Source organism: Mastacembelus armatus, chromosome 3 (genome assembly GCF_900324485.2).
Source record: "Mastacembelus armatus chromosome 3, fMasArm1.2, whole genome shotgun sequence".
Classification (NCBI taxonomy): domain Eukaryota; kingdom Metazoa; phylum Chordata; class Actinopteri; order Synbranchiformes; family Mastacembelidae; genus Mastacembelus; species Mastacembelus armatus.
The window spans coordinates 10494000-10508791 of NC_046635.1; the positions used below are offsets into that span (position 1 = coordinate 10494000).

Sequence of the window (14792 nt, forward strand, 5' to 3'; positions counted from 1 at the left end):
CATATATTACATAATACCTAAAAATATATTTTTGTCTTTATAGTAACGTACTACTTATTTCCTAGTGCACGTTTATAAGACAAAATTCATAGTTTTTATACTGTAATGACACTTTTGCCTGAAATTATTATTAATTATTATTATTAATATCTGTGATGATCAGGTAACTAACAATACTGCAGAAATCTTTATTTGTATGGCATGCAGAATGAAAACAGGGATATTAATGGCTTAAAAACAATGAAAAAAAAGCAAGAATAGGTAGAAACCTTAAGGCTTATAAAACTGTTCAACAATCTACTGTGGGGTGTTGCTATGTAACGCCCTGCAGGTAATTCAATATTTAAAATCAGTTCTAAACAAGCCATGGTAATGAATCCATTTATATGGGTTGACCAGTGTGTTAGAAGTAGCTCATTGGTGAATACTTTCAATATGGCTCTACTTAAACTAACCATTCTCCCTTTTCTTTGAACAAGCGTGTTAGAAGTGTCTTTCTGGTTACTTTAAACCATAGTAATTTTTAGGATTTAATTATACTTGAACTACTATAGTTAATTACAATGATTTTATTGATTTTATATTGCATGAAGCTGTGGTAGTTCTCATGGCCATATAGAGAGCAACATTACTATTCACATTAGCTTTGTTAGACTTTCTCACTGATTATCCTGCTGGTTTGAGATTATGCAGTGAGGTTCAATAGATTTTCAGCAGCACAGGGGTCATGAAACTCAATCATGTTCTACAATTACAGATGGTGTCATTATGCTACAATGTTTTGTTATTCACAATGTGTGATTACACTGAACTCTAATCATTTGAACCTGTCACATGATGGAAAAAGTCAAAACAGTCCCTGATTCACATTGTTAAAATGTAGCCCCCTGGGATTTTTTTTTTCTTCTTTTTTTTGGTCAGTTTTCATAACATGGCAGATTTGGGCAACAAGAAAACAGGAGAGCTTGGCAGTCATTTACTCATGATTACTGTTGATGATGAGTCAATGTGGTCTTTGTTTTAATGTCATTTACCGGAAATAGAGGACAAAAAAAACACAAAAAAAACGGATGTAATGTTAAGGCTGAACTTGTTTAATACTGCTATGGTAATGAACTTTTTTTTTAAATTGGTAGTTGATCACATTGTGAATTCACAGTATAATATAACACCAGAAGAACAGTAGAATACCGCCTGACCTATTCATTTTGTTATTTAAAATGCTTATACACATTACAGATTGTCTACGTATAAATTGCAGGCCAAATATTTGGGTGATTGTAAATTATTAGTACGTATGGAGCTTTATTGCCCCTTCCATAAATACTGTGCACAAAACCTGTGTGATAATTGTTTTTCATAGCCTGCAATGATCCTCATTTCTCAACACAACCTTCCTGGCATCAGTTGAGAGTGATGATGTCTGCTTTGGTTTTCTCATGATGTGTTGTTGCAGGCTGACTTCACTGGCACATTACCCAGAATTCACAGGTGTTTTGGGAAATCATTTGTATTATAATTACGCTTCAGGATCCTGTCCAGCTTTCTGTGTGTTCTACTGTACAGTCTGACTTGAAAGACGGCTTTCTAAAAACTATATCTTATGGTTGATGTATGTCGATGTCTTTTTAAAAAAACAATCAACACATTGTGACTTAAAGCTTAAACAGCTGGTAATAGCACTGTAAGACAGCTGTGGCAGGCCAATGTGTACAGGGTCTTTTGTGTCAGATTCGTACTGGACAAGGACCCGACTTCTAAGAATCTTTCACCAATTTATTGCATTTATATGATGCAACAGATGGTACTGTATAACATCAGCATAACAGCCCTGTATTCACAGGGTCTCTTTAGGACAAATGCTCGAGACTAACCAAGCAGTAAACCTAGTAAAAGTGCAAGAGTTTGAAAAATAATCACTCACTTCCTGCTAAAACACTCTCCTCTTCAGACAAATCTACTAGCTGATTTGTGTGTTTTGCTCTCCAGTGTCTGTCTTACTCAGACAGAAATGCATTGGATTGGTCGTGGTTTACAGCTACTCCAACAGATCTACATTTGTTCAGTCTCAAATCACTAGTTTTTCAGAGAAAAAGCATGAACTAACTTTTCTCTGACAGGCTAAAGTTCTGTATAGTGAGTGAACCCGAATTGCGTCAGATGGTTACAAATCAATTTCAACAAACTTTAAAACTGTGATTTTGTGCAATGTCATGTCATGTTTAAAAGTGAGTTGCCACTGCAGTAATTACTGGTTTATTTACCCAGATTTGTCTTTAGGAAAGTAGAAGCCTATACTACTTTTTTACACATTGATTGCTATCAATATATATATTAACACTTTTTGAAGCACTCTTATAAAAGGAGGGAATTAAAAAATAAAAATCCATGTAGGTTTTTTAGGAACTAATAATACCCAGCTCACAGTTACAGTGCACTACAACAGATGTAGAGAGGATGATTTATGAAAATGACACAAAATAAAGCGACATTTGTCTCATCATGCTCAATGAGAATGCTAATTCTTGTAGATCATGATAAAAATATTCAGCCTCCACTTTGTGACCAAATGTGAACCGAGAGCAGCGGTTTATTTCACTGTCACTCTACCCAGGACAGGCCTTTCAAGCCTCAGCCAAAGCCTGTGGCTGTTGGCCTGGTTTGAGTGTGTCTCTGAGGATCTGTCAGCAGCTGGGCTGTGTGCTGGCAGGTGGTCTGTAGGCATGAGCAATACGCTGCAGACAGGCAGGCAGACAGACAAACCCCGCTGGGGCACTATGGGACTGCTAATCTGGGGCCAAGCCAGAGTCCTCCAGTCTTGAAGCTCCCAGCTTACTGTGTCACCCTTTGTTTCAACAGCATTACTGAACTCTAAACTGCATTAACCTCCAGGCAAGGGCGAGTTCCTTCCGTCCAAAAGACCCAAGCAAGTAAACACCATGGAGGGTAAAAGTGAACTCAAAACTAAGAAACACAGAATGAATCAAAAATAATGACTTATACATAGGGTTTGGATCCTGGTTACTATGTAATAAAGTCATCAATGTGTCCACTTTTAGAGCAGGGCTAGTATGCCCAGGGATTCTAAAAACATGTAATTTCTGGAGGAAAATTACCTACAGGATGAATCTTTCTCCTTTACTAATGAGTGCATTTCTGTCATTAGTGAGGATGGATGTTTCCACATTCAGCGTACTGCCATAAACTTGTCTCCATTTCCTTCTCACACTGCAATCTAGTGAGCATACAGCTAAGGAAGAGCTGTCTTTCATTTTCTTGCTGATATTGAACAGGTTGATAGCTGCATTAATGATCTTTGTACAATACAGTAGATATGTGCTATCATTAGGTATCCCTAAGGAGGGTTGTTCTTTTGCTAGCCCATCTGCTTGTGATTCTGCTGAACTGAACACACATCAAGTGATTTTCAGCTCCCAGTCAGAGCAGATGATGGCGTACAAATTAAGCAAAGCACTGTGAGGGGAATGCAACGTAACTACAGACACAGTGCGTCAGTCTGCTCTGAACAATGTTGGCATTCTTTTCACACATCAGTGCTAACAGTAACAATGACAATGGGTCCTACAGCTCTCACATGTGCTTCAGCTGGATCACTAGGGGATGAAGGTGATCACTGAAGTGAATGACATTCAGACTTCAGAATGAATCTGTAGTGATTATTTATTCTAGCTAAAACTGCATGAGAGACAGCATGTCTGTGTTCTGGGAAAATGTGCTAAAGGTTAATTTCTTCCACGGTTTTCTATGAATCTGCTGGTATCACATTAGTTACCCTGTTTAAGGCATTGAAGGAATCATGGTTCTATGTGCAATCTTGGTTTCTTATTGTCAACAAATCCCATGAAACACCCAATACCAACAACAAATTGAATTTACTATCAGTCGATACCTGTGTAGCCCAAGCCTGATATAGGTTATTAACCTTATTTTACGACAAAAGCCTTACACGTGGCTGGCATTTGGTGGACTGATTATGTAATTTTTTGATTTTGTACATTAAAATGTGATATTTTTTAGGTCAACACCCACTAATAAAAAGGATTTTATTCCTGGCAGTATTAAAAAGACTATACTTTCACGTTGGAACATAACATTTTCAGAAAATAGAGTTTAGGTGTTCAATATATAAGGGTAGTTCAATTCAGGATGCTAAAAATGAAATTATGAAAAATCTACATAATAAAAAAATAAATGGGTGTTAGATATCTCGACTAAATAAATAGTAATTAAATTCCTGGCCCTGTATGCTGTATTTATTTTGAGTCTATGCCAAATACTCCCTACCACACACAGTATTCATTCATAGCTGAAAACAGTCCCAATCAAGTGCACTTTTACTCCTGTCTGAGTTTGTAAATGAACTTCAGCAGCCAGCTGTTTTAGGAAATTACCATGTCATATAATATATAAAGCTCCAGAATAGCTATTACTATAAATGGAGGTGACATCGTTTTGTCAACTGGGTTTTTCACGAACAACAGTCAGCCTTGATTCTAAGATATGAAAATTTCATCATCTGCACTCCAGTGCAAACACAATTTGCTGATGAAAAACTTGTGATATAGTTTAAAGACTCAAAAACAGCTACTAAATATGTTATGAGACAAAACTGGTTTATCATTGAACTGGTTTTTTATTACTTAACTTTTTTCCTAATCTAGTATTGAAGTAAAATACCATAGTATTTAGCCAACCACTTTATTATCAAATTATGGTTTTGATCAGTTCCAGAGCTCCCACATTTCCATATTAACCCACAGCCTGCTTCCAGACTCCATTTACTGACTGCATTTCACACATTTTTTTAAATCCAGAGACCGCATCGCTTAAAGCTAGGTGACACTTTTTCAATGAGTTTAGTATTTTATATACAGAGAGAGTTAGTCCCATGGTGACCTTGCTCCCAACAACCAAGTGTCATTATCATAGTTAATTTTTCACACATTATCTGGATGAACAATGGCCCATGGCCACAGCGAGTGACATCATTACTCACCCTGATGCCCAGCTCCACATTTTCTCCTCCGTACACCTCCATCCCCTCATCCAGTAGACCAATCTCCTCAAAATATAGCCTATCCACAACAAAGCAGCCAATCAGGGCCGGGCTCCTGAGGGATTAAAGATGGTGAAGATCAGTTTCGATAATTTGGTCCCTACACAGGTAATGTTAGCTTAGCACAGTTGCTATAGTGATGGCAGAGACAAGAAGAAAAATTTGGCTTTGCACAACATATTATTTGTGCATGGATGTTGCACAAATGGCCCTGTTAGCAGGGTGATATTAGTTTATATTAGATTACAAAAACATTCCTTTAGTTATAGCATATTATTTAATATCATTTGATTCAGGCTATCAAGAAATTGTGGTGTTTACTTACTGGATTGGTGCACTCTTGTTGCCTTTGTGCCACCAGGACTTGGGTGGGTTGAGATAGCGACACCACAGCTCCCAGTCGAAGCCCTGAGCAGACAGCGGATACTCTTCAATCTCAAATGTGTCGTACTTGATGTTATCAAATGATGGCGAGATAATTCGGGTTCTGTCCTCTTTAATTCGCTGCAGAATGGGTTCAGCCCTTCAAATACAGAGAGAAGAAGTAATTTTACTAACAGTATTTTTGTTGTGTTAGGCTTTTTTTCTCAATTACCTTTGAGATAATGTCTGTCATGTAAGGGCACTTAAAAAACTACATCATGTCCACTTGATAAGCTGATGAAAATTATTTATTGAGGTGTAAAGAATAAATGTAACGTCCTGTTGAAAATACATGGTGATTCAAACAGTAAAATATATTAACATAATATACAAATATAATGTACATGCCTTCCACATTTATTATCAGCAGAGTTAGTGTGCTTCTACATAGAGTACCTACCAATATATGGCAAATATGTATGATAGTGTAATAAAAGAAGAGAAGTAAAATGGAATATAAAGAATATACCACAATAGTCCTACATTTTGAGAAATAAAGACTATAGAATATTAGTCACAAAATGTGATCTGAGCTACAAGTGTACACAGAGAGCAGCTTAAGCTTCTAATACCATGACTATTAATCACACAAATGAGACATTCACAGTCCTGGTGGAAAAAGTATGAAAACCTGTGGATAACTGGTCAGAGGTCCTCTGGCAGAAATAACCTCAAACAAGGGCTACCAATGACCGCAGAGCAGACCTCCACAATGTTCAGGAGGAATTTGGGATCATTTCTCCTTATAGAAGTACTTCAGATCAGCCATTATCTTAGGATTTCAAGCGAATGGCTTTTTAGAGGTCATTCCACAGCGTCTCTGTGGGGTTAAAGTCTAGGCTCTGACTGGGCCACTTGAAAAGGAGGATTTTCTTTGTTTGATGCCGTTCTGTAGATTTACTTTGATGTTTAGGGTCATTGTTCTGCTGCACAGCTTCCACTGAGCCTAGACAAACTTGGGAATTAATGATCCTCGTGATGATGGCAGGCCCAAAGGCAACAATGATGCTGATCTCTCCACTATACTTTAGAGTTGTTATGATGTTTTTATGTTGGCATCTTTTACACCATATGTAATGCTTATACATTTATGTATATTTACTGCTGACTTGACTGATTGTTGTGATCTCATGTGCGGTTTGTGCATATTGTATGAAATATGTTATAGTCACAAAACAATCACAGGAAAAAGAGACAATCTGCAGGGTTTGTTTTAAAAATAAATAATTTTCTGCAAACCTACACAGAGTCCTATGACTCAAAAAGCAGCGCTCTTGTGTCGAGCTTTGCTAATCTCATGCTGCACATGTTGAGAATGACTCACCAGCCGACGTTGAACTCGACGTGGGCATCAAACAGGGCAACAACTGGGGCTGTGGCAACCCTCCACCCACTCACTCTCGACCGGATCAAACCCTCCTGCTTGGCATGCCGCACCATTTTAATGAATCCTGGACGCTGGCTGTTAGTCTCAGACACAAAATCCTGCAGCTTCTCCTTTAGCTCATCTACAAAACAGACAGACACACATGCATGAATACCTGAGGAGTTTTTGAAGATCCCGATTGAGATTAGTCAGTAAAGTGATAGCTGATGTGAGCAAACCTCCACCCACAAGACGTCGTCATGCCCTCCTCCAGTGGACGGTATTTCACTGGTGGGAGGCCAGAAGTACTCATGCCTCATTGCTTTGATCACTGGAGCAAAAGAGGTAGCAGCTCGAGCCAGAACTACACACCTCTATGAAGCTTACCAGTCATAACAGGATATTGCAATATTGAGGAATCAGCCTGCAATGCGTTTTAAAACGCAGAGGGAGGAGATGGAGGACGTCCGTCTGGTTTAATGTTTGGCTTCAAAGTTTACCTTCATTATTACCTGAGCTATATACTGTATGATGAGTCATAGCCTGCAGGATTAAAGAGTCAGTGCTACTTAAATAAAAAAAAAAAAAAGAATCATAGTTCTCTACACAGGTTGTAAGAGATAGCAATATTTCTATAAATCAAACTTATATTTTAAGTCTGCTGTGAAATGTCAGCAAAAGCTTGTGAGTGAGCCAAACTATCATCATATCAAAAAACTATACTGTACTATCATCCAAATAAAGCTGGAAAAAAATAAAACTTTTATCAGCACTGTGTTTCATCATCCCTTGTCTAAATCACCTTAGGCTGTGCTCTCACTATTTCACTTTTAACCGGCAGTGCCTTTTGAGCTTAAAGGGGGTGGGGAGCGGTTGCACACAGACAGAAAACAGCTGCCATGAAAACATCCTGTTCCTTAGAGCCAGGGTGAGGCATTTCATAAAGTAAAACAAAAGTAATCTTCCAAAATCCACAACACTGTCAACAGCAGTGAATGGGAAAAGTTAAATATATGTGTATATTAGACATTTCTGATTTCCTTGAAATAATGCATATCATAAGACGAATGATTCATCCACCTTATATTTTCTTCAAATGTGTACAGTCCCACTGTACTTGGCACAGCAGCATAGGAACCTGCTTCAGCACTGATTTATTTAAATGTGAACTGTAATTTTTTTCAACGACCTTATTCCACAGCAACAGTATTCTACAGAATGCACATTCATAAACATATGAATATATAAATAAAAATATCTATTATATATATATAAATAGTAAATATGTACTTTAGATGTAGATAAACTGCCTACAGTCTTTAGATTTCATAAAAGGTTAATGAAGTTAAATGTAGGAAAAAGGATGGCATATTTATATCTATAGTAGTGTTGTATGTATGTGCTGTATTTTAAGTATAAGTCGCACCAGAGCATAAATCGCTTTTACCAAAACAACCTTGTTGAACAGAAAAAAACTTCACTTCGGTGTATAAGTCGTATTACTAATTATACTAATTATGGTCTAAATTTGCCTATGAAGAATATAGGCCAGGCATAAGAACAAGCAGAAGTGCATCACGAAATGTATTTATTGTGTCAAATAACGTTAAACAACATCAGGGTGGAGATAGATGATGTGGCGTGTCCTCCTTCTCTCTCAGGTTGTCTGAATGCTGACACTCACTCCAAACTGTGTTTCAGCTGCATATTTTATTACCTGCAGCTTGAAAATTGCAGTATAGCAATTTCTTTTAGGTGGCATTTTCACTTGTGTTATACTAGGAGTTAAAGTTTACCGTAAACATTAAACCTGTTCTTTTTCTGCATTACAATATTATCTTCAGTTGTTTCAAAGTATAATCTAACAGTAGTGACTACTCGACAAAATTACTGTAAATATACACATATAAGTTGAACTACAAGTCGGAAGAGTAAAAGAGTGCTATTACAGTAAAATACAGTATATGTAGTGTTTTTTCTGTAATACCTGACTTTTCTTATCAGAACTATGTGTTTCCTCCCTCAAAATCCATCAATGTTTACATCCATTGCTTGCCAGCTTAGTTTCACTGCTGTTGTTAGTGCATTGCTATGTTTCTTTCCTGCACCTTAACCCAAACCCTAACCCACCAATTATTGATCAACATTTTAAAACCAACAACAGGAATGTGCATGTTGTCATCTGCATGTATATTTGTGCACAATGCAAACAAAATGGAGACTCACTTGTAAAAACATGGCTCCATACCACAGAATGCAGGGTTACGTTCTAACCTATTGCCACACACAGAAACTCTGAATTTATTCGATTATCTTAATTTGTATAAACCTTTCCTTGGTCAAGAACTGACCTCATGAGTCAGATGTGCAAAACAAATGCAGCTATTTAGTAAAATTAGATCAGAGATGCAGAGCACTTATCTGGATGCTGTTGGTCCTTGAAACTCAGAGAACAGCATTCATTAACAAGTCTGAAGCAAAATAATACAATATATAAACCAAAAATAACATCCAATTCTATGGTACATTTGCTATATGCTAAGTCTGATCGAATCTCAGAAGAGCCAGCAGCGGTTAGTTTTCAGTCCTGTGTGCTTAATTTCAACCGGCTAACATCCCAGGTGTAAATCTGCACTTAATTAGGCACCCAGAAATGAAAGCAGGGGGACTCTGAACCTGAAAGGCCAAGGCTGTGAAACAGTCACTTGTAGTAATTCAAGTTTTATTGTATGCAATAGCAAAAAAAAAAAATCCTTCATTTTGTACTCTCAACTCTGGGAAAAGAAAAGCTACTGTAGTCTCTCTCAGCTGCTAATGATGTTACACAAGATAACTATATTTATAATCATCACTGTATTTTTAATCCATCAATGAATAAGACATTCTGACCTACGTTTGAATAGAATAATGGTGTTTACGCCTCATAACAAATCATAATACAGCATTCATTACACCAGGAGTGGCTGATGGCCAATAGTCATCAATCTTACAGGACCGATATCCTGCTGAAGCTCAGCTGGAAAGCAACTGGCCTTGGGATGGAGTTGGACTGGAACAACAAGCAAACAGGTTTCTAACATTACTGTGTGGTCATGCAGTAAATCCAGTAACATATTCTAAATGTAACAAGAAAACATCCAAGGTTTTTCTTAGAATGCTGAGCGGCAAACTGGTGAACGCACCATTGAGCTCACCTCTGTACTCCTGTAGTGCTATCTATATTCAGAATAATGTGTAAGTAAACTACTGAAAACTTTATTCATAACATAGAAACTCAACATGACAGGGCTGCTCTTTTAAGTGTGCAGAGAACTGAAGTGTGACAACGTTATATACCATATTTTCCAGAATATAAGTGTGACTTACATAGCGAAGTGACTTATATGTATATATTTAAAGTAATTTTGTGGAATAGTCACTGGTGCTAGATGACACTCTTGATAATACTGTACTGCTGAAAAAGTAAAAATGTTTATGCTGACGTTAAACTGTAACTCAACTGTATAACTGTATATATATATATATATATATATATATATATATATATATATATACACACACATAGTCCTGTGCAAGGACATGAATGATGAATGGGATGTAAAATCTTCATTTTATCTGTGCCCTGTGGCTGCTTTATCACAGTGTGTTAATGTATGTCTGCACTGAGGTTGTCTGTCTAAGCCTTGAATACTGTATGTTCTCTTCATGCATGTTCAAACTAAATACCATTTATCACATCGCAGGCATTGCTGCTGGCACAGCAGATGGCAAATCAGCATGGCTACAGGCCTCACTGTTGCTGTGTAGTTTGCACGACACAACTTGGCAGTTTCTCACTACACAACTCAATGGTTGTGAAAATCTGTGTTTAAAATATCCAACTGATCCACACTCCTCCTCCACAATTCAACCAGTCTTGTACCAAACCCTGGGTCTACTGACAGTCGGTCAAAATGATTTTGAACACATGTTGCTGACATTCCAGTAAAAAATGTGGTCTGATTGTACTTTATAATTTGTGGTACTGTAAACTCTGTGTTTGCTAAATGCTTGGTTGGATTTTGCTGATATCGTTCCAGCTTTTGTGTGTCCTACAGCTTTTAGAGGCAAGACCTGCAGTGGCTGCTTGCTGGAAATCCCACAGCTTTCAAACAATTGCTGGAACTTCACTGCACAACTGAGGTGTTGAATGTCTCTCTGCTCATAGTGAGGCACAACAATTAAAGCCTGGACGCTCATAGAAAAGGATGCACATCTTAGTTTCACCTGAAACAATGTGCTGATTAAAAAACTATTAGCAGCATTTTAATAACTGATTGTTAATCACGCGTTTTAAGTAAAAATGCCAAAACTGGTATCAGCTTGTCAAACGGGAATATTTTGTTCTGTTTTGCTTGGTGCTACAGTATATTACAAACTGAATATCTTTCCATTTTAAAGTAAAAGCACAAGTGTCATGGACATGTATTTTCTATTTTTGGACATTTTTCATCTAAACACTGAAAGAGATTCTTTGATATAAGTTCCAACCCCTAATCTCAATTAGATTAACTCTTCAAATAAACAGCAATTAATGACACAACTCTCTGTTCCATGGGCACTTAAATTAGCCTTCACATAAGATATGGGATTCTTGTCAGCTCCTGACAAGTAGTGCTCTGACAGAGAGACCATGCAACTGACTTCTCTGAACAGCCCGTCTTCCTTTTGCTCATCACAAAATCATTCACCCTCACATTTACAAAACTTTTTGGGTATTACCATTGGAGTTAAAGTATGGAATCATTAATCCTCAGACAGCCTATCCAATAAGTGAGCCCTTCTCAAAACCCCGCTCTTACACAGACGAGCCTTTCTTGGGCCACAGCTTGGGACATTATCCAATTAAGGAGGAATCAGCTAGGTCAATTTGCCCTTCTCTCCCTTGATGGCTACATGTTCTCCTGCATGCTAATGCCTCTCAGAGGTGAGCTGTGACAGTGGTGGATGACTAATGTAAAGCTGTGGATGCCTGGGAGGTTAGCTGTGGACGATGACCCCTTGAACAATCTCTGCAGCATCACGGGTCAGCAGGCTAATAACATTTAGCACAGATAAGATTCACAGTCATGGTGATAATGATAACACCAGGCCTATCAGTCGCAGTGTGACAGAGTGCTCGAGCAAACAGGGTGAAATGCCATCAGCAAAATGTCAATGCGTGACTCGAGTCCCCGAAGGGGCTAAAAGCGACCGCTCCCCAGCTCTCAATTATGTGATGAAATATGAATGTTTATGGGGTGTGATGCAGTAATCCTCCTGTTCAGGGAGGACTGAGAGCAAACTTTTGGGCTTTCATTTTTACATTTTTTACCGACAACTTTGGATATATTCAACTTTCTGGTCAATACCTGCCTGAGGGTGTGTGATCATTCTTATTCCAAAGTGTTAAGATAATTTATCAAGACATACCACAGTGATCTATATTCTTTTCCAACAAGCTACAGGCCCAGCTACATGCTTTGCATTATTGACTTTGGTAAACCTATTCTTCTCCGTGCCAGTATTTCCCATGTTGATTGCCCCTAATGGCTGTCTCAGTCCTTGTTACAAGCGGCACAGCCCATTTAAAATTGTATTGCCTATAAATGACCTTGGCACAGTATTATTAGCTTTTTATAGCCTGCTTTCTGCCTTCGTAATGTAGTTAAGTCTTACACAGTAAATTACCAGATCCACTTTTCAGTGGTGACTTCAAATCTACTTCTTGTGCCTTGCTGACTAAATGCAGAATAAAATGATCATCACCTCCATTACACATTGTCAGCATATAGTGGATATCTTCTTGACCTGGCCATGTTTACGCTATATCGAATGAATACAGAAGTAAAAGATTAGGTTTGCAAATTTCGACAAAATAGGTTACAAACACTTCATCATCTTGCTGGATTGTTATCTGCCTTGGGGCAAATTTTCTGTCTCTGCAGCTAATTAGTGGTATTCATTGACTAAATCCAGTGCACACAGGCCCTAATTACAACAATAAGGAAGTCCGGAGGCCATCAGAGGAGCAGTTAATGTTGCAGATACAGATATCTTCACACAAGGTAACAATTTATAAACTATAGGCCTCCTTTGGGAGAAAGCTGCTGAAAACTAATTTGTAAAATGGATATAAACCTATGAGCCCATTACATTGGTAGATCTTACTTAATTGTAAGTAATATATCAATAAAGGAATATTGGGCAATTCAGACCTGGCTTCCATGCAGTGGAAAAATGTGCTAGTCATGAACAAGGCTTTTTTTTAAAATAACATATTCTTTAACTGCACAAAGTATTGGAATTGATGGATGTTACACTTTTCTGCTTGTAAATGTGGTTTTTAAAGTCAACAGGACACCACCCTCCAAAATCTTCAAATGCCAAGTATTGCATTTACTAAAATCCCATGTACATGGCTTCAACAAATCCACAGCTTGACAGGCCTAATCGTGTCTATGGCTGCTAAACGATTACAGGACAAACAATGTGGTCAGCTGTGTTGGGTGTGCTTACTGTTATTGCTGTTGTCGTCCACTAGGATTATCTCTTTGAGAAGGTGGGAAGGCGTCCTGCTGATGGCAGAGTGAATGGACCTCAGGATCACAGACAAGGCTTCATTCACAAAAATAAACACAATGCTCACTTGAGGGAGATTTAAAGGATAAGTGATGTTTCTGCACCTGGAAAAGGACAAATAACAAACCCTTGGTGAGGTAATGTTTAGATCTACATATTATTTAAAGGATTAACAGGCAATTTTAACACTGATTCCTAAAGAGCAGGATAATGTCAGATTTCATGCCAACACAGCTACCTGGCAGATGATATCGGAACCCAATTTTCACGAATCAAGGTATAAATGTAAGCACTGGCACCATTTCATGGACAGCAGTTTTTTTTTTTTTTTAAATTTAATGATCAAAGTGCTACTGCAGTGGTGGTGTACGTGCAGTGCAGTTATAAAAGGGACCACTTCAGTTGGAATAAATGGATGCTTGTGTGGTAAGGTCTGATATCAATCAAGCTCATCTCTTTCCCTTTTAAAACACTCATTCATGTTACCACATGTTGACATTTACATCATGAATGGGGAGTCCAACATCTTATACTAACTGATGCCTCCTATCAGAAAATGGAGATAGAGTGAGGTGTAAAATATGACTGTGAAGGAGCAGGTAATGTCTATGTTAAGGTTTTTAAATTTGGAATCCTGATCATAATGTTTGTTTGTGTGTAATTACAAGACAATTATTCCCTTAATAACTTTATGGCTTTTGGTAGAAAATTTTGTTGCAAACTCCTATTAATAAACAGTTTTAGATGAGTGTACAGAGACGATATTAGTGGATGGCCAGAGACTAGTTCAATAACATGCAGTAGAGAAAATGCCTTTAAGATCTGGTTTGACCTGTGTAAACGTTCACCCCTAGATGTCACCTTGTGTGACATTTTCTCTAATATTTTTTCACTATCATTACACAACTAAGGACCAGTTTGTGGTTAAGGTACTATGCCATTTTCTCTTTTAATCTTTTGTTCATTCCATGAAATTTAGTAAGTTCTGGCTTAGATGACAGACTTTTTCAAAATGAGTTTAAGCCTGAATTTTAAGGTGACAGAATGATATTGCACAATCAACATATTTGTGTAATGTAATTAAAAATAGTCACATTTTGTGGTGTTAACTTCTGTGGTTTCACAACCGATTTGTTGTTTTACTATTGAATAACAGTTAATCAGTGCTATTTATATAGGTCAGTAGGAGCCTACTCACCTACTGGAGACAATGCAAGTCAATGGCGTTTAGCATCAGCACTAATTCTGTACATTTTTATCCATTTTATTCCTTAAACCTAACCAAAATGTTTTATTTCCTAACCCTAACCAGGAAGTTTTATTTCC

The 14792-nt window shown here is 37.6% G+C and overlaps 1 protein-coding gene across 2 annotated transcripts in view; it reads right to left on the reverse strand.

Annotated features, from left to right (window-relative positions):
• Window positions 1-14792, reverse strand: part of galnt18b (UDP-N-acetyl-alpha-D-galactosamine:polypeptide N-acetylgalactosaminyltransferase 18b) — a 75169-nt gene that overhangs the window by 26117 nt on the left and 34260 nt on the right. For both annotated transcript variants that reach the window (XM_026320540.1, XM_026320539.1), the window contains exons 3-6: window positions 13404-13570; window positions 6825-7008; window positions 5403-5600; window positions 5018-5132 (exon numbers count right to left, since the gene is read on the reverse strand). In XM_026320540.1, the coding sequence (XP_026176325.1) occupies window positions 5018-5132; window positions 5403-5600; window positions 6825-7008; window positions 13404-13570 (664 nt within the window). The remainder of the gene's footprint in view (window positions 1-5017; window positions 5133-5402; window positions 5601-6824; window positions 7009-13403; window positions 13571-14792) is intronic.